At 34.6% G+C, this 25,802-nt stretch overlaps 2 protein-coding genes and 1 long non-coding RNA gene across 4 annotated transcripts in view; 2 read left to right on the top strand and 1 right to left on the bottom strand.

Annotated features, from left to right (window-relative positions):
• The window catches only part of LOC131991322 (exostosin-1), a 365,225-nt gene that overhangs the window by 168,556 nt on the left and 170,867 nt on the right, over window positions 1–25,802 (bottom strand). The window lies entirely within an intron of this gene.
• LOC131991325 (dicentracin-like) lies at window positions 8,306–17,086 on the top strand. 2 transcript variants are annotated; one of them, XM_059356703.1, is made up of 4 exons: window positions 8,306–8,527; window positions 13,232–13,362; window positions 15,332–15,371; window positions 15,904–17,086. In XM_059356703.1, exons 2-4 carry the CDS (start codon window positions 13,233–13,235, stop codon window positions 15,983–15,985), a joined length of 252 nt encoding a protein of 83 aa, XP_059212686.1. In that variant the 5' UTR covers window positions 8,306–8,527; window position 13,232; the 3' UTR covers window positions 15,986–17,086. The 2 variants fall into 2 exon arrangements, with proteins under 2 accessions (XP_059212686.1, XP_059212685.1); XM_059356702.1 differs by lacking the exon at window positions 8,306–8,527 and adding an exon at window positions 11,896–12,557.
• LOC131991326 (uncharacterized) lies at window positions 18,545–21,067 on the top strand. Its single transcript, XR_009396131.1, has 4 exons — window positions 18,545–18,620; window positions 19,792–19,904; window positions 20,677–20,713; window positions 20,805–21,067. It is a non-coding gene; the product is annotated as an uncharacterized LOC131991326 (long non-coding RNA).

Below are 25,802 nucleotides of genomic sequence, written 5' to 3'. Positions count from 1 at the left end.
TTGTGCAGAGTTTTGCAATATAGGAAGAAAAACCAGAAACAACAATGAGTAAGGGGGATTAACCCCTTCCTATAAAAATAGACGTGTATCCACCAACCCACTTGCACACCTCACACTGCTCCATCAGCTCTCTTTGACAGCATCTTTTGGAGACAAGTAAGTATCTCATCTCAGAATTATTAGTGTATATATAATTCAACTAATTGAACATTTGTCTTGTTTTTCAGGATGAAGCTGATCGCGTTGTTTTTTGTGTTGTCGCTGGTCGTCCTCATGGCCGAACCTGGGGACGCTTTCATTCACCACATTTTCAGGGGAATTGTTTCAGGTAAATTACCTAATTTTAGTATTATTATTATTATTTATTTATTTATTTTAAACATGATGTAGCTGCATGATGTTAGCTTCTACACATACTAATAGAAGCTAACCTGAACCTCAGTACTTTTTTGATACAAACACATTATGCTCAATGAATATCGTTGAAACCGGCCAGACCAAAAATCACACAACTCTACTTTAAATTCTTGCTTCCTATTATTCTTACGTAATATACTGCAGTGTCATGGTCATTTTAATACTGATGTATTCCTTTAAGAATTGTATAAGATGTAATGATGAATTACTACAAAGAATAATGTAATAATGTCTTGTTTTTATTTTCTTTTGTCTGTTATATGTAGTTGGAAAGACAATCGGAAGGACAATCCATGGGTAAGGCCTTGTGCTTGATTGTTGTATAATAATTAAGCACAATTCTTGATGCATTAGTTATATTTTCTTGAGCTGAACCCTCTCAATCCTCCCTCTGTCCCCCAGCATCGTCACTGGAAGACATGGTGTCGAACAGCAGCAGGAGCTGGACCAGCGTGACTTTGACCGAGAGAGAGCTTTTAACTGAGTCCATGATGGTCCGCCTGGAAGAGTCACTCTGAAACTCATTTTAGATAAAAAGAAATGCTTTGATATTTGAATGATAATATATATATATATATATATATATATATATATATATGTGTGTGTGTGTGTGTGTGTATAAATATATATATATATATATATATATATATATATATATATATATATATATATATATATATATATAATGCTCATAAACATATTGACTCACTGCCACTGCTTGAAAATTGTTTTAAATTGACCTAATTGATTTTGGAAAAAATGTCAGTCATTCGAAATAAATCTGCAAGCTTCAATACATCAAAACATTTCTCTCTTGTCTTATTTACTTTATTCTAAATAATAAGTATGGAAATTAACAAGTTATCAAGTTGACATTTGTAGTTGACATTTTGTAGCATGTATTAATATTTAGATGAAAATATAGGGTTAGTTCATCATCACTCTTAACAAAGAGCTGCATTTAATAAAGTTGATTAGTGTTCACCTGCCAAATCTAGAAACATAGTCTGTTGTTATTGTGCATGGCTCTTGTTCTGCTGTAGCTTCATTTATTTTTTTTAATATTATTATGAATACTATTTATATATTATATATATTTTAATTATGGTGTTCCCCAAAGATTCATTATTGGCCCACTTTTGTTTTTAATTTACATGCCTCCTCTCACACATTTAAACATTCAATTAAACATTCAAACAGTTTAAATCATCAGTGGTGGAATGTAACTAAGTACATTTACTCAAGTACTGTACTTAAGTACAATTTTGAGGTACTGTACTGTTGCTTATTACTTGATTGTTCCTTCATATGTCATTTTATACTTCAACTTCACTACATTTTAGCAGCAAATATTGCACGTTTTACTCCACTACATTTAGCTGCCAGCTTTAGTTACTTTTCAGTTTGAGATGAAACATGAAAAAAAATACAATCAATTTAAAATGTTTACACATGTTTATAGATGAAACCACATAAATACAAGTATATTAAATAGTTTGAATTCACACTATGAACAACAGTACAATGCTGCTTACATAGATGCACAAAAAAACAAATAAACAAAAATATATTTAGAATATATAAAATAATCTGAGTGGGTCCATTCTGCATAACAAATACTTTTAGTTTTGATGCTGACACTTTTCTACTTTTACTGAAGTCAGTTTTGAATGCAGGACTTTTAATTGTAGTGGAGTCATTTCAGTGAGGTATTAGTACTTTTACTGAAGAAAGGGATCTGAATACGTCTTCCATCACTGAATAGCATCGATTAACTTCCTTACTATTACAGACTATTCAATGTTTTATTTTGAAATTTTATCTTCTATCTGTCATTGAGGTGATACATATTACTGACTCCTGACTGTTTAATGAATAAATAATCACCAGCATGTCTCAGCTGGGTACACCAAGGTCTTTACCTTCCATGTTTATATATTTTAAGTTCAGTTTTACACAGGGAATAGCTCATACTTTGTCCTCTGCACTTGACCTGCTCTATTTCAGAGCATTTGGAAGCCACCGTGTTGTGGCTGCCTGGGGACCGACTCCAGGTCTGAGGCCAGTGCCTCGATCAAGGGCAATGGCAGGAAAATACCTGTGAGAAAACCCACAGAAAACCCAAGTGAGCACTGAGTAGAAAAAGCCTCAGTCGTCCCCGGGGGGTTTTCAATTCAGGACGTCCTTGCTGTGAGGCAACAGTGGAAAACACTCAGCCACAATTCTGTACACAATGATGCTGGAATTGCTTAATGCTTAAATTGCCTAATGCTTAATTTCACTACAATTTCTGCTTGTTTATGATCTGAAAAAAATGAATGAATAAAGCTGTACAGCACATAGTCAGGATGACATAATATGAGAGGGCTTATGGTCAACACACAAGGGTATTTATCAAGAATACATACATTAGGGCTCAATACCCGGAATGAGGCGGGTCTCACTCGCCAAAACGCCCCTTATTTGAATACGAGCCGTCCAGGGCGGACTTTTTTCGTCCCTGTCAAAGAGCAGGGCCTTTTTTCTCCCCTGAAAAAAGCCCAGTTACTGATTGGATAAATAGCTAAGCAGGATGTGACGTAGTACTCTACACCACAACAACACACGCCATTTGTAAAAGCAGGCGAAGCAGCGTTGCCTACTTAGCGACTTTGTTGCTATATTTAGCGACTTTTCAGACCCCCTTAGCGACTATTTTTCATGAAAGCAACTGGAGACAAATCCAGCGACTTTTTCTGGTGTTATTGGAGACTCCTTCTTACTCTTCTTAAGGAGCCGTGGGGGTCGGCGGCTCCTTAAGAAGAGTTAGAACAAGTCGAAGCGGCACAGTCCTCCTGCAGCAGTCTCTCCCAGCTGCAGAACCGGAGGGGATGTTGACCCCTTAGCGTCCAGTCTGCAAATTGCTAACAGGCTAAGAGTTAGCTCTGTAGCAGTACAGTGTGTAGTGCTGCTACTGCAGGAGGTGTTCACTTAGCGATCTCTGTTTGTTTACAACAAGCACCGGACACTCTGTGCACACTTAGCGATGCCGGTTAATTCATGATCACTATGTTTATGATCAGCGGAGATGCTGTGCATAATTAGCCATGCTGCTTTCTTCATGATCAGCTGCTAACGTTGTGCACAGTTAGCGACGGCAGCCACAGTTGAGTCTCCCGTGTTTAATCCATTGCGTATGTGACGTCATGGTCACACACGGTTGCTAAGCAATTACACGTCCGTCGAAAACCGTACATCACCTCCGGAGTCTCTAAATCCCTTTGGGGGCTAACTTGTAATGGAGACACGCAGAGTAAGCTGACTTTTGAGAGGGTTTCCCGGTGGCCACTCTTCCTGGTGGAAACACGGCTATTAACTGGAGTGTAACATAACTTACTCCAGAGTACAAGTGCAAAAACTACAACTCTCTACATCAGACCCGGGCATTAGGCGGCCCCGGGCCCCTCCCGGCACGTTGGCCGTCCCTGTCCGGCCTGCGGGAGGTTATCCAGAAATAACAACCACAGTGCTTTTATTTTGAAGGGGATTTACATATCCGTGTGCATGCATATGCACCTGCACAGAAATGCATTCCACAAAAAAACCTTGTTAGAAAAACACTTATTGTAGTAGTTGCATGTAGTTTGAATACAATTTCAAAAGCATTTTCTACCACCAAAACATTCTCATTTCAAGTATTGCTGACTTATTTTAATATCACTACAGTCAGTGGTGGAAAGTAACTAAGTACATTTACTCAAGTACTGTACTTAAGTACAATTTTGAGGTACTTGTACTTTACTTGAGTGTTTTTATTTTCTCTAAATGTATACTTCTACTCCACTACATTTTGAGGCAAATATTGTACTTTTTACTCCACTACATTTAGCTGACAGCTTTAGTTACTTTTCAGGTCAAGATTCAACATAAAACATATGATCAATTTAAGGTGATTAGACTTTTTTTATTTTATCAAATCTTATAACAGTATATTAAGTACTTAAATGAGCCATATTGTTACAAAATTAAAACCCTGCTTACATAAAATCATCAATACAAATAATGTGATAATATATTTAGAATATATAAAACAATCTGAGTGGGTCCATTCGGCACAACAAGTACTTTTACTTTTGATACTTTAAGTACACTTTGATGCTGATACTTTTGTACTTTTACTTCAGTAAGTTTTGAATGCAGGACTTTTACTTGTAGTGGAGTAATTTCATAGTTTTGTATTAGTACTTTTACTTAAGTACGGGATCTGAATACTTCTTCCACCACTGACTACAGTTGGGCTATTCAAGCCACAATTGCTCAAAATAAGTATATTTGGATTTATTTCAAGACATCATTGGTTTTTCCATCACCTAGATATTTTTTACTTATTTAAAGAATTCTTACAAAGAAAATGTACTTACTGCACTGGCAGATAATTTTACTTGTTTCAAGCATGTATTTGCTTAATTCTAGTTATTTATTTTGTTTTTTTGCAGTGCAGGGTGATGTATGAATCAAGCGTATCCTTTCTCACTCAGTAACTGCACACACCATAACCCTAAATCTGGCATCACAGTCCTGATGGTGAACAGTGATATTTAGGTATTATGTGCAATTTATATCTGATGATCTGGTTCTTTGTGTAACCCACAGTAACATTTCTATGCATGCAAACTACAGCAAAATGTACGAGCTGATGCACAAAAATGATTTATTAATAACCTATTAATTATAATGTAATTGTTTGTTAATGCTAAATTAACCATAAACTTACATTAATATACCATTTGTTTGTCATTTATAAATGATGTAGTTAGTTAAACATCAATAAATTATGTATTTTCCATTCTAAATGGCCTATATACGGTTTATAAATGATGATTAAACATTAATAAACTATCTGTTTAGCATTTATAAATGAGAATTATTGTAAAGTATTACCCATGAGTTTTTTTTTATAGGCACTAAATTATTGGATCCAATCACACAGTCATTTCCCGACAAAACATAAACAAGAAGTTGAAGTGAGGAAAACGTCTGAGAACTGTTTCTGCCCACAGAGATTAGATTTGCTGCAGGTATTGTGACACTGCCAAATTGAATCACTAAACATTAAGTAGAGATTCATCTACTGCTCACTTTTTTTTTTTGTCTTTGCATTTTGACTTTCACACTCCATCCATGGAAAGGTAAGAACTGAATATTTAATTCATCCTTAACTCACAATTAGCAGAATTTGAACTCCTTAGCATTCAGACAACTAAAAGTGCAGGATTTATTCAATTGTAGAATCAAGGGAAAATCTATTCAAATGGTTATGTTGTATCTGCATGCATATACTGCACACCTACACATGGAGGGGGGATTTATTGCAGGAGTGGTGTCTCAAACTGCATTAGTTTTAGTTTCGTGTAGGTGTAAAAAAAGTGTAAAAAAAAAAAGTCTAGTTCAGCATCAAATATGTTTATTAAATCAACCCAAAGAATTGATGCAAGTGGACTGCAGAAAGCCAAAAATTACTATTCTAAAGTCATTTATTAGAGATTTATGACCAGAACATCTCAAATTAATCGTTCCAGTTTTCAGATGATGTAAACTACCTCTATATAATATAATACCTGCTGTCTCCCCATTGCCCACAACCCTCAGTTATCTATAAAAGGGGCAGAATGATAAGATGTTAACTCACTTTTTAGACTACTGAAAGTAATCGAAAACTCAAAAAAGCATGTCCTGATGTGTGGGAGCAAAAACTTTACAAATTGTGCACAATTGATGCAAAAAGCCTGCTGTAAAGACAAAACAGTCGAGCAGAGGAGCAAATTCTGACCTGGAAGTGTAAAGGTCATTTCAAACAGTGTACACAAATGAGATAAAAACACAGAACAGGATTGTGCAGTAATAGAGAGTGCACACGGTCAACATTGAGATGAGAAAAGTATTAAAGCGTGAGAAAGTTCCTCATTTATGTGTAAGTGTTAACACTGAAAACTGCAGTGTCATTAGGGAACCAAGGGACAATAAACTCTTCTTCTTCTTTCACATTCTTGCATGGAGACGCATGATTAATAATGTTTAAATGAAAAATAATCACTTGAACAATATTTAAGGGACATTAACCCTCTTGATTCCATCAATTTATTGATAATACTCAAGTTTTATTTACAGTAGTAACTTTATTTATATATGATATGTAGACAAGCTGAGAAAGCCAGTTGAAAGTGCATCATAGGAGCTTTCACAGTGTCCCATTAAAATGTGAATTTTCTTTCTACAATGAAAACTATTACTATTTTTAATCTACATGCAAATAGACTGTTTTGTAGATTTATTATTTATTATTTTTCTGCTGTTTTTGTGTGTATAAATGGTTAAATAAAAAGAAATGGTACATTTCCATAGACACCTGTGTCTTTTGTTTGTATTTTCGGTTCCTGGCAGCTTTATGACTGATAGCCAAGTTTGTGTGGAGAAAAAGGAGCCATGCATGTGATGTAAGGACAGACTGAAAGATGCTTAACAGAGACAGAAATTAATGCAGAGGAAGTTGACAAATTTGAACCAAAATCTCCTGGACTTCAGAGGTTTAAGAGACACCACAAAAAAGAACATGTGAGGTTTTGGGCCAATTTTCGATTTTCTCCCACAATATACAATATATTCTTTCAGAATAGTAGAATGAAAACATCCAAAACAAACATTCAGTTATATATTTTACTATATTTGATACATTTGTGGCTGTAGATTTCTCCGAAATTGACTAAAAGTTAGTTTTCTATTGCAGCATGTAGTACCATGAACGTAGTCTTAACCTCGTCATCACAGGCATCGTTAGAAAGCTCCCACTCTCCTGCACAATATTATGTGTTTTACATGTTCCATATTGTTATTGCTGTAAAGAAGATTCAATATTTTGTCTTCAAATATTCATTTCCATTAAGAATGTATAAAATCCTTTAAAGGCTTTTTATCAAAATTAGTTTTTACTCTTAAATCTCAACTTTAGCTCCACTTACAGACACCAAACTGACCAGTTTTATTCATAACTATATTCTGAAGGTTTTTACTGAGGGGTTTGTCTATATATCATTCATACCCTTATTTATAGAACATTTTGCTCCTAAAAATATGACAAAAATTGATTTTTGACAGTATTTCCTGGTTAATTAAATTATAAAAGGAGATATCCAAATGTCCTTCTGTAAAAAAACTTTGAATCTAATATATCATCATCTAAGAGTTCACACCTCATTTGCATATCTAAACATACAATTTCAGAAAACTTGTAATGCAAAACAATTTTGTCTTAATGTAAATAACAAACTGGTGAAGTTTCATGGTGATATCTACAAGTAAAAAAAATGACCCTATTCACCTGCAGTGTCTCGCCTTAATAGCAAGTTAGCGATGCATGGACAAAAAGGAAAAAGTGTCCTGCAAAGCACTCAAAGTGGCCACTCTCTTAACTATGCAGTACTTTTAAGTCTTAAAATAAGTATATAGTTGATATGGACATGAAAATGTACTTTATGCATGTTTATTTCTGCTCTAAAGTTTGACATTTAAACATTTTTTCAACTCGGGAGATTGCAACTTGATATTTAAGGTGTGAGTAAATACAAAACGTTCTCTGCAGTCTCAATTCAGTGTATTTTTAAAGTTGTTTTTTTTACTGTTTACATCAAAATTTTATGTCAAAGTTGTTTTAACAAGTGTATTTACTGTTCCGATGTATTCCTGAATTTGGGAGAGTCATCCAATGATCCAATGATGTGTTTTGAAATTATTTTCAGGCGACCAGACAACAAGGAAAGTTCTGCATTTCTCCTCAGCAGTGAGACATGACTGATCTGAAACACATGCATGGTTTTGTATGAAAACGACTCAAATGATTGCAGTGAAATCAGAAAAATGTCATTAGACAAAGTTTTACAGTCTTAGAAAGAGTAAAGAAGTAACTCAGTATCACAAAGAGTGCAAGAAAACAACTCAAACACATTTATTTCTCTGCTTAAGATCCAACATTTCTGCTTCTGCACGCTGTCAACACAAATAGATCTGCTGCTGATGCCCTGATGACACCTCGCGACAACAAAGTATGAACACGGAAAGCTTCAGTTTGTTTTGGCAGGTGAGGAAAGCCATTTAAATGCACAAACACACAAGAAGGCTGACAGAAAATACAGGCCTTACATTTTAAAGTGAACTGGTGAGAATACAACACACTGCAAAAAAGCCAACTTGTATTTTTTGGCCTAAAACAGTGATTTAAGTTGGTAAAACTTGGAAATATAAATTATTGACATTTAGGGCAATAATGTAAGTTAGCACAACAAAGGAAGCCAGTTGTCTGCTCAAAAACAAGTTTGTGAGTTGTTGTTGCTTAGCCTATATCTTTAAGTTGGGGTTCACAACAAGGGACAATAGTTCTGATAACTCTTATTTCTTTGTTGTGAAATGCAGGAAAGCGGTGAAATTCGGTCATTAGCGAAATCTAGCGGCTAACTGATGCTAGCGGCTAACTGATGCTAGCGGCGCTGCTTGTTACAGCTACAAGAGTCGCCATTAGCGTATCAATGCTAACTCAAAATTGTGGTCGCAACATTAGCTGACATTTCATAGCGACTTTACAATAGTGACAATTCAGCACATTGCAGAAGTTAGCAGAAGTAAGGATTAAAAGTTATTACAATGTGAAATTATAAGTTAGTACAACTTACAGTTGAGTTGACAAAAATCTGAATTCAGAGTTGAGCAAACTCAAAAACAAATCTTAAAATATTTAGTTTAATTGTCCAACTTAAAAATGTATCAAAGTTTGTTGCCTTGAAATTTGTGGTTCACCCAACTTTTTTTTTTTTTTGCAGTGCACGGATGAACTGCAGAATATGTTGTTGGAATTCAAATTTCAGACTCATAGCAAGATGTGCTGCAATGTCTGCCACTCAATTATACTTTTGCATTTTCTACGTCTCATTTAAACGTCACCAAAAATAAACCGTTTGGAATAACTAGATCCTGTTAAAAATGTTAAACTTTGTGTGCTCGGCGACACTGTGAAGCCATGATTGATCCTGCTGAGACGTGACACATATTCACTGAAAATCTGTTTACACAGAGCTGAGAGGAGAGGACAGGAGAGGTTGTAAAAGTGAAAATAGTTCAATATGTATAGCATGTGGAGTTTTAGGCAAATATTGGCAATTTAGATGCATAATAAAGCTTCATTTTATAGTAACCACTTTAAATAGTTGGCCCAACTTAAACTGCTTCATCTTTAAACCCTCTGAACCCCAAAGAAATGTATGTTTTCTTTAAAAGATGGCCGAAAATACGTTTATCTCAGAAAGAAGATTTAAAAACAGGCATTATCTTACAGGACAGGAGAGGTTGTAAAAATGCAAATAGCTCAATATGTAAAGCATGTGGAGACCTGCTTGGAAAACTGTTGGATGTATAAATCCCATTTTATTCAAATTAAAAAAAAAGAATTATCCTAAAAAAAGTTAAACCTCTTTTTTAAATTTATGTCATTATAACTGTGTTCTTCTGTACAATAGACATTATTAAGTTGTTCCCACTTCTAGCCACGGTTGTGCTGATTGCATAGAGCTGCAGGACTTATAGATTTTATATATATTTTATATATTGCAGTGAAACACAAGGCCACAGTGAATAAAATGCAAAAAGAGCGTCATGTGACCTCTTAGATAAAGTTCCCGTGGTTTCTGTTGCTCACTTTTGCGTGTGAAACTGTTCAGCAGCATCAATGTGTTGATAGCTGATAAAAGTTGTTACACAGTCACAGTGACTGAACCTCTGATAATATCTTCACACTTCGCAATGTCCAGCTACGAGCCTTATTACATCAGTTTAACACTTTGGTGGCCTGATGTTCCCCTTAACTGTTTCCCATGAAATGCCTTAGTCATAATGATTTTACACATTTTGTTGATGAAAAAACAAAACAAAAAAACCCCCCAAAAAAACATGAAGTTGAAACCCATTTTAAAGTTATTGAGGCCTAAATCCCACTGGTGACATTACTGCTCTTTTTCTTTAAATTATATTACTTTTTTACTTTTTTTGTTAGTTGCATTTTTATTTAACTATTTAGCAGATGTATTTTATATGTACTGGTGAGGTTATGCAAAGATAAGTGTTTAGGTTGGCAATTGTTATAATATATTTGTATGACAAATTGCAGTATTGCTATAGTGTCTGCTATGAACTGAACCTTCACATACACAACCCTAGGAGCACTTTTTGTTCTTTCTTTGTCATTGTTGAACTCTAAAACAATAGAAAATCTATTTTCAATCCTTCGTTTAGGCTACATTGTTCCTCACAATCATTAAACATTTCACTTTGTTTTAGTATATTTCATCACATCCAGCAGAAGAAACTGTTTCAAGTCTACAGTGATCATTTCAACTTGAAAATCTTGAATTATAGAAGTTCAAAAAGCCCTAAAAAGAAAAACAATTTTACTGAAAAACTGCAAGTGAAACAGTGAGAAAATGATTTTAAGCGTGACTTTTAAAAAAAAGATAGTTAACAGACATAGAGATATATTTAATTTGTAGTTGTCGAAATTGCTCACTTTTGGTTTTTTTGTGCAGGTCAATAGGTGGGGAAGGTAATCAGTAACTTTTAAACCATCCTTTTACAAAATTCAACGTCTTTGTGATATATAAACATAATGTGACTTGTAGAGTTTCTGCAAAGTTGGATGAATGTGACTGTTGACTCTGTGACCATGTGTTCCTGTTTTCAGAAGGAAGCGTGTGTCAGTGCAACTGGTGTTGATGTCGATCGTTTTCATGGCTGAACCCAGGGAGAGGGAGGGTTTAAAGCACGGGTCTCAAACACGCGGCCCTCGTGACGATATTTTGTGGCCCCCATCTTGATATGAAAGTTTAATGTGAGTTTTATATGAATGGCACTTTACTGTGTTGTGTGTGGAAGGTCCCTTTAATTATTTTCTTTGGTAATTTTGTGTCTTCTTTCAATAATTTTATGTCTTTTTTTAATAATTTTGTGTCTTTTTTGGTAATTTTGTGTCTTTTTTTTGTAATTTTGTGTCTTTTTTTTTTGTAATTTTGTGTCTTTTTTTTTTGTAATTTTGTGTCTTTTTTGTAATTTTGTGTCTTTTTTGGTAATTTTGTGTCTTTTTTGTAATTTTGTGTCTTTTTTGGTAATTTTGTGTCTTTTTAAAATAATTTTGTCTTTTTTAATAATTTTGTGTCTTTTGTTTGTAATTTTATGTCTTTTTTTGGTAATTTTGTTTCTTCTTTAAGTAATTTCTTTTGCGTGTGTTTTTTGGTAATTTTGTTTCTTCTTTAAGTAATTTAGTTTTTTTCTGTCATTTTGTGTCTTTTTTTGTAATTTAGTGTCTTTTTTAAGTCATTTTGTGGTTTTTTTTTTGTAATTTAGTGTCTTTTTTAAGTCATTTTGTGTCTTTTTTTGGTCATTTTGATACTGCCTCCAGCGGCCCCCAGGTAATTTGAGACCCCTGGTTTAAAGCTTTCTGGAGACAAAATCACAAGTGAATACTGACTGTTCCATTCTGCAGATAAGTGACCAGTCATTGTAAGGTTGCTGGTTCGATCCCTGGCCTCTACCTTGATATGCTGAAGTGTCCTTAAGCAAGAAACTGAACCCATAGTTCCTCTCTTTGTGTGTGTGGTAACTGTAACAATGACTCAATCTCACACATAAACAGCTGATGTCAGCCAACAACAAACCACTGGTACAAAACATGCACTGAAGCAGCAGCACAATCAACATTTACTGAAGTTGGATGAGAATCTGGTCTTAAACTCAAACTACAGATAAATAAATGCACATTCAATTAAACTGCTGTACCTTTTTTTTGCGGTATAACTACAATGGTACATTTACTTTTGATGGAAATCTGTCTGCAAACGGAGGTTGTGCAGACATGTTCATGCCTTAAAGAATTGGTGTGATTAGAAACTGAAATTAGACTGTTATAATAAATACAGTTCTGCTAAGTGTGTGCCCCACCCACTCCTGGTGAAAAGTATATTATCACTGTTGTTGGATAGAAATATTAACAATTGCTGGAGGTCGCACTGCTGCTGACTTTGCTCTTTTCAACAACAATCTCTTGACTCTGACTATCAGTCTGTAGGAAGGTAAATTAAACTAATATTTCATCTTTTATTTTTCTTTAATAAACACAAAGTCATAAGGATATTTCAAGTGACTTTTAGAAATCTAATCAATTATTAATATATTTGTATGATACATTAAGACATGTAGCCTTCTTATGTAGTTGGATATATATATAGTTGGATATATATATATATATATATATATATATATATATATATATATATATATATAAATGAAGAGATATGTGACAGTTCAGAAAATATATTAGAAGTATGTTTTTTTTAAATCCAGTATACAAATGTTATATGAAATACCATAATCATAATCATCCTTATTGGACAGGAATTTGTCTCCGGTTTGCTTGCCCTCGTGCAAAAATACGAAATACAAATACTAAATATTAAAAATAGCAAAAATTACATTTGAAAAATATGCTCAAAATAAGCTGAGGTTGGTAAAAATATGTACAAGTAGTGCAATGGTAGACATAAATACTAATAAAAATGTTATTATTTTATGTTATAATTGTCTATTGTGTCTCTCTGTGAAATATGTTCAGAGTACAGAGTAAAATACTAAAAACTATAAAATTTGTGGGACATTTTTTTAATACATATCTATACAAATGTAGGTATAAATGAGGTTTAAAGTGTGATATTGTTGTGGAGTTGACTCTGATTGTCTTTTATTTCAGGATGAGGTTTGTGCTGATGTTCCTGGTGTTGTCGCTGGTCGTCCTCATGGCCGAACCAGGCGACTGTTTCTTTAGATCTTTGATCCGAGGAGCCAAGGCGGCATTCAGAGGTGCCAGGACGGCCTGGAAGGGTAACTCACACACGTACAGACACTCGGTGTTAACAAACAGCTACTTTAGTTACTCATTGTTCAAACTCACTGCAATTAGATCATAAAAGAGTTGGGAAGTTGTCTAAAATGCAGTTTTCAGATCTCTTAAGTATAAAAGTATAAAATTATCAGCAGCAAAATGTATCAAAAGTAACTTATAATGCAAAATGGCCCCACTCAGATTTTTACGTATATTTCAAATATATTATTTTATGCATTTATGTAAGCAGCATTTAATTAAAATTTAATGTTGTGCAGGTAGGACTCATTTATTTTTTCCTATTTTTTAATATTTAATATTGTATATTTAAATATTTTTTGTACAAGAGATAGAGAAAAACAGGAGTCAAATTTCTATGTATGTTCACACATATATAGATTTTAATTTTCACACATTTTAACTACTAAATATACTTTTATTTTTATAAACATGTATAAAAATCTTATTTTTTCATGTTAAATCTCAACTAAAGCTGTCAGCTAAATATAGTGGAGTAAAAAGTACAATATATGTGACTCTAAAATGTAGTGAAGAGGAAGTATAAAGTTACATATGTGAAAATACTCAAGTAAAGTACTCAATATTTTATTTAAGTACAGTAGTTGAGTAAATGTACTTAGTCACATTCTACCACTGCTAAAATGCAGAATGTAATACTAAATTAACAGCATTAGAAATTACCAAAATCCTTCTTTATGTTTCTTTAATGGTTAATACAGCTGTATGTAGAAGCTCTTTAACCAAAATGATATTTTTAATGCTAAAATATAATTATTAGGGCCACGGGGCAATCGCACCGAGCAATGGCCTCTACAGCTATGCGACGTTCGCGAAAAACAGAACATTTTTTAGGTAACGCTTTATAATAAGGTCCTTATTAACCATTAATTAACAAGTAATAAGGCATTGTTCTCGCTTTAGATCCGGTAGTTGCAAAAAGCATAGTTAACTTATAGTTAACTTATAATAGATGAGAAATAAAGTATATTTTAATATCAATAAGCAAACAAAATAAGATTAATAAAGGCATGGCAAAGACATAATGGGTGGGTCATGGGTGTTTGTAATGCTATTATCAACAATTATAAGATACTCATGAGGCTTTTATTAATGTTCTTAAGCATTTGCAAACTGTTAACAAGTTTCTTATTAGTGCTTATAAATCTCTTATAGCCTGCTATTAGCTGTATTATAATGCCATTATTAACACTTATATAAGCTTATAAACACACAATAATGTTAATAAGCATCTTGTTATTACAAGGACCTTAATATAAAGCGTTACCAAATTTTACATTGAAGTGAGTGGGACGGCCAGAAAAAAAATGAGCGAAAAAAAACCAATAATTGGAGATTTTCAAACGTCTACTTCTCCTGCATGACCTGGACCTGGACCATGCACCTAGAGACTCCATTTAAACAGTAGAAACACAATAAAGGTTTACATTCAAACTGATAAACTTCTTTAAGCATTCCCAACTTTTTTGGAATCGGACTTGTATAGAGCTTCCAAGAAGTTTTAGAAAATATTTTATCCAGCCTTGACAAAGAGAATTAAGAGAACATCACTTAGTATGCATTTTGTTGTGGTTTGATGAAGGAGGAGAAGTGGAGAAGTGGCGTTCAAGGCACATTTAATCGACACAAGCTTGGATTCAATGCTGGCATGCTTCAGAATTAATGCACAAAATACAGTGACTGAAAGTATTTAAATAGTCTTTGCTCACTGCTAGTTATTTTGGAAATTTTGGAAATTATTTCTGAAAACACCCTCATACCCTAAGTATAACGTTTGAGCTGAGTTTACAGATGCATGCTGTGCAGAATGACACAGAATGCATTCTAACAATCATTAATTACCTAACTTCAAACATATATCAATCTGACTGACACAGTGTGATAACAGAAATATTATTTGATTTAATTTTCATCTTTTTGTTTGTTCAGCTCACAGAAATGAGCAGAGGATGCGCCGGATCATTCGGGGGTAAGAGCTTCTGACTACTGTTGATATTAAAGACGCATGTAAAACGTATCTAGTTCATCACAAAAATTGATGAATCTGAATTTGTGACTTGTAAGTGAAATGTACTCATCACTATTTCACTAAGTTGACGTCCTTGAACACTTTATTTTGTCCAACCGTTGATATTCAATTCACAGTGATATAATAAAGAGTCAAACCGACTCATTCAGACACTGGAATCAGGGGATTTCTGACATTTCTGACTGTTTTTCGTCCTGACATTAAATCAGGACTCAAAACACTATTGTTTACTGCAGCGTACTCTTAACTTTAATTTCCATTTCTCTGTTTTAATTGACTGTTTTTACTGCTTTCAATTGCGTCTTGCTGTTTTTAATGTGTATGTAAAGCACTTTGAATTACCTTGTGTTGAATTGTGCTATACAAATAAACTTGTCTTGCCTTGCCTTGCCATTTCTGCTTTCAAAAAATGACTTTTTTTTAACTTATTGAATTTGTAAACTCTTTAATTCCTGACTCTGACTGGAAACAGATGGCGATACCGACAAAGGATCTGCGGCAGAGATGCTGAGGACCAGCAGGTCCAGCAGGACCTGCAGGACCAGCGGGCCTGAAGCCGTCCCTCTGACGACGCTGTTTGAGCTTCTGCTTTCTGCTTTGCAAAGCACCAAACCATCGGATGGGTCAACACAAAACAGTAGACTTGGTTTTACATGAAGCACTGTAGTAGTAGATGTGGTAGCTTTTGGCACAGCTGCAATAAATTTAGAAATAATAAAGAAATAAATACAAAATTGCTAAATACTGCAAACTGTTCTGCTGAATAAATCTGCAATACAAAAAGGTAATCTCTGCTTCCTGTTTTTATTTAACAAGTGTTCTTGGAGCTATATCAAGATGCCAATAATAATGAAGAGCAATGCTTTTTATTAAGTTCTAGGTAAATATTTCTATTTATTTTGAAAAAAAGTAAATGGGTGAATCAATTTATGAATCTTCACTCTTCCAAAGTTTTGTTTCTGGGTGAACTTTTGTCCCTGATGTAGCCACATGAGTCTTTGGGAATTAATACATTCTGGCAGAGCGTATAGTTGATGCTTCTGTCAAATATATATGTCTACAAATATCTAAGATATTGAATGCAAAAAGACATAATTCACAATCACAACAATTCACGTTTCTCACAGAGAGCAGGAGAGAGAGAAGCTAACGCTAGCTGCTAAGCTAAGTAGCTAACAGAACTGAAAAGGGTTGCCAAGGTAACCCCTTTTTTGTGAGTGAAATGATTTTTTAACGATTTGACTCAAACCTGAATTGAATTAGATGCATATTTTTGTGTTGCATGAATACATGAAAAACAAATTATTATCCTGCAATTCACTTTAATACAAAATAACAATTAGGCCCTGTTCTTCAAAGATGTAGTGGAGTTTTTTTCCTCGACCAATGGGATGAGAGTATTCTGTATTGTCATACTCGTGTGTGAATATGCTGTCAGTTAACATAAAAAGCGCCCTGTTATTCATTCTTCATTGGCATTTACTGACTTTTATTTGATTCTCACAATAATACGGGACAAAGTGCGTCCCTTTTCACCTCAATAGGGGACGGGTGCTTCTGTTTCTAAATACGGGACGATTCTGTTTTTCAAGGGGGGTTGGCAACCCTCGAACTGAATAACATATAAACAGATGAGATTAGTCATAAAGTCGCTACAAGAAGCAGAGAGATATAAGTGCTTAAACTAAAGTAGCGTAGATGTAAATAAAGCAGCAGACAATCATCCGCAATAATGTGTAACTTTAACAGAGCTAACTGTTTTTAGCGAGAGCAGCAAACAGACAGTCCGAGCCTATTTTGGCCGTTTTTGAATACTTTTGATTTTTCCCTTCATGTACCATATAAAAAATGTTTACTATACCCATATTTTTTATCCACTTTTTCTTCACCTATATGATCTGCCAGTTATTTTTTCACTTTAACCTAGTTGATCAACATATTGGGCCAAAAAATCATGAAACCCGAGTTGAAAAATTATACTATTTACTCCAATAAAAACCACAAATATGCTCAATGAACTGTTTTGGAACTTGAAAATGTAAACATAGGATACAAATATGAACATATAAAAAGGTAAAAATGTAAATATAATAAAACTATATACAAAACTCTGATAAAAACGTGTATATTTATAGGCTTTTTTCCCCTTGTTAGCTGCAACTCTTCAAAACAGGAGCTACACCAATGCTCACATTTTTTTTACTATCAAATATTCCCCATCATATCTTTGGTTTTACATGAGCTAGGAATGTCAAACAAAAATTGGGAGAGTTTCAAGTATGTACTATGGAGTGAAGTTGATAGCAGCGCTCCATGTGACCTAGTTTTTTTGTTAAACGTCACCTGATCTGATCAGGACGGCACCATCATAGACCCCAGAGGGTTAAACCTGAGCTGCATGTCTTTGGACTGTGGTAAGACGCCGGAGAGAACCCACACTGACACGGGAGAACATGCAAACTCACTTGCTGTGAGACGAAAAAGTGCAGCTACACCACCGATTGCTTAATGTAGGTTTTCTTACTAAATTTGAGATACAGCAAAGAGATTAAATAATGGGGAAATCCATAAAAAAAAGGTTGTGAACTTTCCAAGACACTTCTTTATCTGCCTGACTCAGCTAAAGCCTCGCACTAACTTCAGATAAACTTCTGTATATATTTTTGCATAAAATACGGTTTGTCAGTTACATGAACACTACTTTAGGAAGAGATCTCTTAAACATTATGGAAAGGAGGAACAATTAAAATACACAAAACCTGTTTCAATTTGCATATGAAAACCTGAGTCCTAGTCAAATCACTTATTTGCAGTAATAAGAGTTGACCCTGCATTTGTGACATATGTGTGACTGAAACATTTACATTTAAGATGTTTCTGATCATTTTTCCTCAGTTTGAGGATTTTGTCTCCTAACATTGGAAATGATCCTTACTCGAATCGCTTTGTCATTTCTCAAAAACCCTGAATTTAAAGAAGTGGAATTAGAAATTGAGATTAGATCAATATCATGTCTTTCTTCAGAAATTCTTGAAGTTGCAAAATACAATATAGAAAACCAAGGTGACTCGAGAAAAAGTGGTTGGATCTGTGTCCTTATAAAGAGCCAGATCCCTCAACACTGTTAGAGTTCCACCTCACCTGTTGATCTCACTGCTCACTCTGCTCTCTCTGACACTCTCTGGAAAGGTAAGGAGTCAGATTTAATCTATACTGCAAAACATTTCATAACATCCTGCATTTAAAAGTAAATTTTTAAATAAAATTGCTTTAATTTCAAAGCTGTTTGATGAGAATCATTCTTTTCTGAGTTTTTTACATTTTTTCTTGCTTGTCCTGGAGTGGCCTCTTAATACTGGCCTGCAGTGAGACGGTCAGACGGGGCAAACAAAAAAAAAGGAGAGGATGTGTCATCAATCATCAAAAGCTTCAGGACAGGAACACAACAGCACAATCGCTCCAGTTATCTCATAGTTTTTTACTCTCTAACTCGCTCCAAAAGAATAATTGTCCTGGCTGATTTCTGAAACAAGATCAAGATTTTGACTTTTCAAAGCAAATTTAAAAATATGTATTTTCCCTAATGTTATGTAATGTCCTTGACACACCGAGATCATTCCCTTTTTATGTTTCCTTATCTCTCTCTTATTTGTTTATTACAGTTTATCTGTAAAATTAATACTCAAGAACACACGTAGTCTATAAATATTTTACCTGTTACGAAGTTTTTTTGTGCTCGGCATAGTTTGCACTGCAAAAAAGCCAACTTGTATTTTTTGGCCTAAAACAGTGATTTAAGTTGGTAAAACTTGGAAATATAAATTATTGACATTTAGGGCAATAATGTAAGTTAGCACAACAAAGGAAGCCAGTTGTCTGCTCAAAAACAAGTTTGTGAGTTGTTGTTACTTATATCTTTAAGTTGGGGTTCACAACAAGGGACAATAGTTCTGCTAACTCTTATTTCTTTGTTGTGAAATTCGGTCATTAGCGAAAGCTAACGGCTAACTGATGCTAGCGGCTAACTGATGCTAGCGGCTAACTGACGCTAGCGGCGCTGCTTGTTACAGCTACAAGAGTAGCCATTAGCGTATCAATGCTAACTCAAAATTGTGGTCACAACATTAGCTGACATTTCATAGCGACGTTACAATCGTGCCAGAGAAATTCAGAGTTGAGCAAACTCAAAAACAAAACTTAAAAAATATTTAGTTTAATTGTCCAACTTAAAATTTTATCGAAGTTTGTTGCCTTGAAATTTTGAGTTCACCCAACTTTTCTTTTTTTGCAGTGTACAGGTTGCTGCAAGGTGAAAGCAAAGTCTTTGAGCGTTGATTGTGCATGTTTGACGTGTTTGCAGGATGAAGTGCTTTGTGATCCTTCTGGTGCTGACGCTCGTCATCTTCATGTCTGAACCCACGGAGGGGCGGCGGGGCGGAGGCTCTAGATCCCGTTGGTGGAAAAAATGGCGAGGTAAATCACAACTGAACATATATTCAGTTAGATGCAAACGGCCTGGTCAGTTATGATGTACGAAGAAATATCAAACATGACATGAAACAGCATTTTTGTTGAAGTTGCCAATAATAATTTGGAGCCTGGCTTCAGTTATTAAATGGATCTGTTGTTCCCAATGCAACAGATTTTTTGTTTTGCTTTACTGCAACATTTCTTTAGTCCTGCCTTAGCAGTATTTGTTGCACTTAACAGCAACACTTTAACAAGATGTAATAAAAAAAAAAGATAAGATATTCTTTTATTAGTCCCACAATGGGGAAATTTTCCAGCGTTACAGCAGCAAAGTATCAATAAATACCAATAAATAAAACCAAGCAAAATTGACAAGAAATGTCAAAAGTATTAATGATTTAAGCAAGAAGAAATATAAAAAGTATTTACACTTTAAACAATATATCAAACATTTCTTTAAATAAGAAATAAAAAATCAGTTTATAAATTAATACAGGAAATATAGGAAAAATCTATAATTTATATTTTTTTATTTACATAAAATACATATTACAATAAATAAAAAAGTACAGTTGTTAAGAAAAGCTGTACATTATTAACAATCTCTTCATTTTTGTATTATTGTTTTCGCTCATTATCTGCTTATACAGCAGCCTCCATTCATATATAGTGATACATTTCATATCTAAACGTATAATTAAACAGAGTAATCTGATATTATAATACAATGAAATTGTTTTGATGTTATTTCATCCTCATCTCTTTTTCTTTTTAGGAAACCGAAGGACCAATGAGATTGTTCCCGTTTATACGTACGTTGTTTGACATTATATTTGTTTTTGATTGATTATTTCACAGTCATATGCATAAAATATTTCACTAACTCAGATCTGTATCTCTCAGCCCGCTGCAAGGAGGCGACGGCTCCCTACCTCCCACCGACGATCAGGATCTGGAGTTTTTTCTGGACTGAGCGTTCACGAAGAAACAACATTTAAGTTTAAGTTCAATGCAACTTAAATGTGAAATTCGGTGCTTTGCAATGCAAGAAACCAAAATTAGATCAGCCAGAAACCACGCAGGCATCAGCTCCACGTGGTTCTGAAAAATGTGAAATGCTTCTGCAAACTGTGATGACAAATAAAACTGCAAGAGAAAAAGTCAAACTGCTGTTTTGTGTTGTTACTACAGTGAATATAAAGGATGCATATAACACCAAAACTGACATTATTAAATGGATCAGATATCTGCCATAATTTCCACATTAAGTACAGTATTTTACGTCAATATTGTCAAAAAATTCAGTTAAACTTTCATGAGGTTAGCATGGCAATATTTTCTGGGAAAATATACCGTGACAGGCCTAAATATAGGTGGAAAAATACATTTTGCAAAATGAATGAATAAATGAATGAATGAATTAATATATATTAAAATACAAAATAAATATATAAACTTAAATAATTTAAATGAAAATAAAATATAACAGAACAATGTCAATAAAATACAAAATAAAATATAAAATAAATAAATTAATGAAAGAATAAAAATAAAAATAAAAATAATTAAATTACATATACAAACTAGAAAATTTCCTCTGGGGAAATTCTGAAAGGGCCACGGGGGCTACTGCCGGTGTGTGTACACTATGATGAGATTCTTCAGAGATTTCAAACTATGCCCTTTAACCTCAAAATGTGTGTGTGTGTGTGTGTGTGTGTGTGTGTAGCGAAAATCGCATGAAGTTACCTGTGTGTGTGTGTGTGTGTGTGTGTGTGAGACTGCATAACATTTCAGTGGTGTTTGTGAAAGCATTTCACTTGTAAGTATATGAGGTTTTCACTGTAGTGTGTGAATGTGTTTTGTTTCATGTGTGTGTGTGTGAATGGTAATTCTGAATCCCTCATAGGGAATACTTTCATACTTTAGATACTTGTGCTGATACTTGCGTTAACTTAATCTTACTTAGATTCACTTTTTGAATGCAGGACTTTTACTTGTAATGCAGTATTTTCACAGTGTGATATTAGTAGTTTTACTTCACCAAATATCTGAGTATTTCTTCCATCATCACTGCCAAACATGCAGCAAATATATTGTCACTTCACCCCGGTTTAATATCTTTAAATGCTTGAGCAGAAAGAAAAAGGTACATATTTGGGCTGAATGATAAGCTGCTGTTGAGAAAAAACCCTGGATGGATGTAAGTTGATGGAAAAGAGCTGAATCACTTAGTGATGAACAAACTTGTCATTCTGAAATATTGATAATCTTTGAGTTGAGATGAAAACATTCATATCATTGTCCAACAGATCTGGACATTACAAAATACAATGACTAATACAATGTTGCTAAATCCAGCGTGAGCAAGAGTTCATCTCTGCCTTTCAACTGAAATGCTTTTATTCACACACCTGAAATGCTTTTATACACGCAACTAAAATGTTGTGTACAATATTGAAACGCTCTCATGAATACTACTGAGCTTTTAATGTAAAAAGAAGACATTTCAGTGTAACCGTAAGGTGTTTCAGTGTAAAACGAAGGTTTTTCAGTGTAAAACTAAGGTGTTTCAGTGTAAAACGAAGGTATTTCAGTGTAACCGGAAGGTGTTTCAGTGTAAAACGAAGGCGTTTCAATGTTAAAGGAAGGCGGCATGTAAGAGGAAGTGGAACGTCTTTGGAGCGAACATGTCCTCCCAGGAACTCTCCAGTGATTTAACAGAAGCTGCTGCGTTACTGAACAACATCTTGGCGTCGGCAGAGACAATTCGAACATTCTCTAATGCAACAAGGTATGGTGGAGAGTCGACTGATGTCGCTTTTGTGATCTCGTGGCCGCAGCAACCGCAACAGCCACGAAGAAACAACATTTAAGTTTAAGTTCAATGCAACTTAAATGTGAAATTCGGTGCTTTGCAATGCAAGAAACCAAAATTAGATCAGCCAGAAACCACGCAGGCATCAGCTCCACGTGGTTCTGAAAAATGTGAAATGCTTCTGCAAACTGTGATGACAAATAAAACTGCAAGAGAAAAAGTCAAACTGCTGTTTTGTGTTGTTACTACAGTGAATATAAAGGATGCATATAACACCAAAACTGACATTATTAAATGGATCAGATATCTGCCATAATTTCCACATTAAGTACAGTATTTTACGTCAATATTGTCAAAAAATTCAGTTAAACTTTCATGAGGTTAGCATGGCAATATTTTCTGGGAAAATATACCGTGACAGGCCTAAATATAGGTGGAAAAATACATTTTGCAAAATGAATGAATAAATGAATGAATGAATTAATATATATTAAAATACAAAATAAATATATAAACTTAAATAATTTAAATGAAAATAAAATATAACAGAACAATGTCAATAAAATACAAAATAAAATATAAAATAAATAAATTAATGAAAGAATAAAAATAAAAATAAAAATAATTAAATTACATATACAAACTAGAAAATTTCCTCTGGGGAAATTCTGAAAGGGCCACGGGGGCTACTGCCGGTGTGTGTACACTATGATGAGATTCTTCAGAGATTTCAAACTATGCCCTTTAACCTCAAAATGTGTGTGTGTGTGTGTGTGTGTGTGTGTGTAGCGAAAATCGCATGAAGTTACCTGTGTGTGTGTGTGTGTGTGTGTGTGAGACTGCATAACATTTCAGTGGTGTTTGTGAAAGCATTTCACTTGTAAGTATATGAGGTTTTCACTGTAGTGTGTGAATGTGTTTTGTTTCATGTGTGTGTGTGTGAATGGTAATTCTGAATCCCTCATAGGGAATACTTTCATACTTTAGATACTTGTGCTGATACTTGCGTTAACTTAATCTTACTTAGATTCACTTTTTGAATGCAGGACTTTTACTTGTAATGCAGTATTTTCACAGTGTGATATTAGTAGTTTTACTTCACCAAATATCTGAGTATTTCTTCCATCATCACTGCCAAACATGCAGCAAATATATTGTCACTTCACCCCGGTTTAATATCTTTAAATGCTTGAGCAGAAAGAAAAAGGTACATATTTGGGCTGAATGATAAGCTGCTGTTGAGAAAAAACCCTGGATGGATGTAAGTTGATGGAAAAGAGCTGAATCACTTAGTGATGAACAAACTTGTCATTCTGAAATATTGATAATCTTTGAGTTGAGATGAAAACATTCATATCATTGTCCAACAGATCTGGACATTACAAAATACAATGACTAATACAATGTTGCTAAATCCAGCGTGAGCAAGAGTTCATCTCTGCCTTTCAACTGAAATGCTTTTATTCACACACCTGAAATGCTTTTATACACACAACTAAAATATTGTGCTCTCACACACAATATTGAAACGCTCTCATGAATACTACTGAGCTTTTAGTGTAAAAAGAAGACATTTCAGTGTAACCGTAAGGTGTTTCAGTGTAAAACGAAGGTTTTTCAGTGTAAAACTAAGGTGTTTCAGTGTAAAACGAAGGTATTTCAGTGCAACCGGAAGGTGTTTCAGTGTTAAAGGAAGGCGGCATGTAAGAGGAAGTGGAACGTCTTTGGAGCGAACATGTCCTCCCAGGAACTCTCCAGTAATTTAACAGAAGCTGCTGCGTTACTGAACAACATCTTGGCGTCGGCAGAGACAATTTGAACATTCTCTAATGCAACAAGGTATGATGGAGAGTCGACTGATGTCGCTTTTCTGATCTCGTGGCCGCAGCAGCAACAGCCAGCCACAGCCAGCTGCTGGTCCGGTCCGGACTACCGCGGTATCAGGCTCAGCAGCCCCGGCCTCAGCTTGTGGCAATGTCCCCCGAAAAGCCTGGAGCTTTTATTTGATTTAACTTTTATTCTCTGTCTCTTTTTCCAGCACTGAAGTCCGGACCGGACTGAAAGCATTTCAGTTGTAAGTGTGTGAGAGGTTTTTACTATCGTGTGTGAATGTGTTTTGTTTTATGTGTGTGTGTGTGTGTGTGTGAATGGTAATTCTGAATCCCTCATAGGGAATACTTTCATACTTTAGATACTTGTGCTGATACTTGCGTTAACTTAATCTTACTTAGATTCACTTTTTGAATGCAGGACTTTTACTTGTAATGCAGTATTTTCACAGTGTGATATTAGTAGTTTTACTTCACCAAATATCTGAATACTTCTTCCATCATCACTGCCAAACATGCAGCAAATATATTGTCACTTAACCCCGGTTTAATATCTTTAAATGATTGAACAGAAAGAAAAAGGTACATATTTGGAGTGAATGATAAGCTGTTGTTGAGAAAAAACCCTGGATGGATGTAAGTTGATGGAAAAGAGCTGAATCACTTAGTGATGAACAAACTTGTCATTCTGAAATATTGATAATCTTTGAGTTGAGATGAAAACATTCATATCATTGTCCAACAGATCTGGACATTACAAAATACAATGACTAATACAATGTTGCTAAATCCAGCGTGAGAAATAGTTAATCTCTGCCTTTCAACTGAAATGCTTTTATTCACACACCTGAAATGCTTTTATACACACAACTAAAATATTGTGCTCTCACACACAATATTGAAACGCTCTCATGAATACTACTGAGCTTTTAGTGTAAAAAGAAGACATTTCAGTGTAACCGTAAGGTGTTTCAGTGTAAAACGAAGGTTTTTCAGTGTAAAACTAAGGTGTTTCAGTGTAACCGGAAGGTGTTTCAGTGTAAAACGAAGGTATTTCAGTGTAAAACGAAGGCGTTTCAGTGTTAAAGGAACGCGGCATGTAAGAGGAAGTGGAACGTCTTTGGAGCGAACATGTCCTCCCAGGAACTCTCCAGTAATTTAACAGAAGCTGCTGCGTTACTGAACAACATCTTGGCATCGGCAGAGACAATTTGAACATTCTCTAATGCAACAAGGTATGGTGGAGAGTCGACT

This window comes from Centropristis striata, chromosome 18 (assembly GCF_030273125.1).
Source record: "Centropristis striata isolate RG_2023a ecotype Rhode Island chromosome 18, C.striata_1.0, whole genome shotgun sequence".
In the NCBI taxonomy this organism is placed as follows: Eukaryota; Metazoa; Chordata; class Actinopteri; order Perciformes; family Serranidae; genus Centropristis; species Centropristis striata.
Note: the sequence above shows the minus strand (reverse complement) of the source record. Positions and strands in the feature narration are given on the sequence as shown.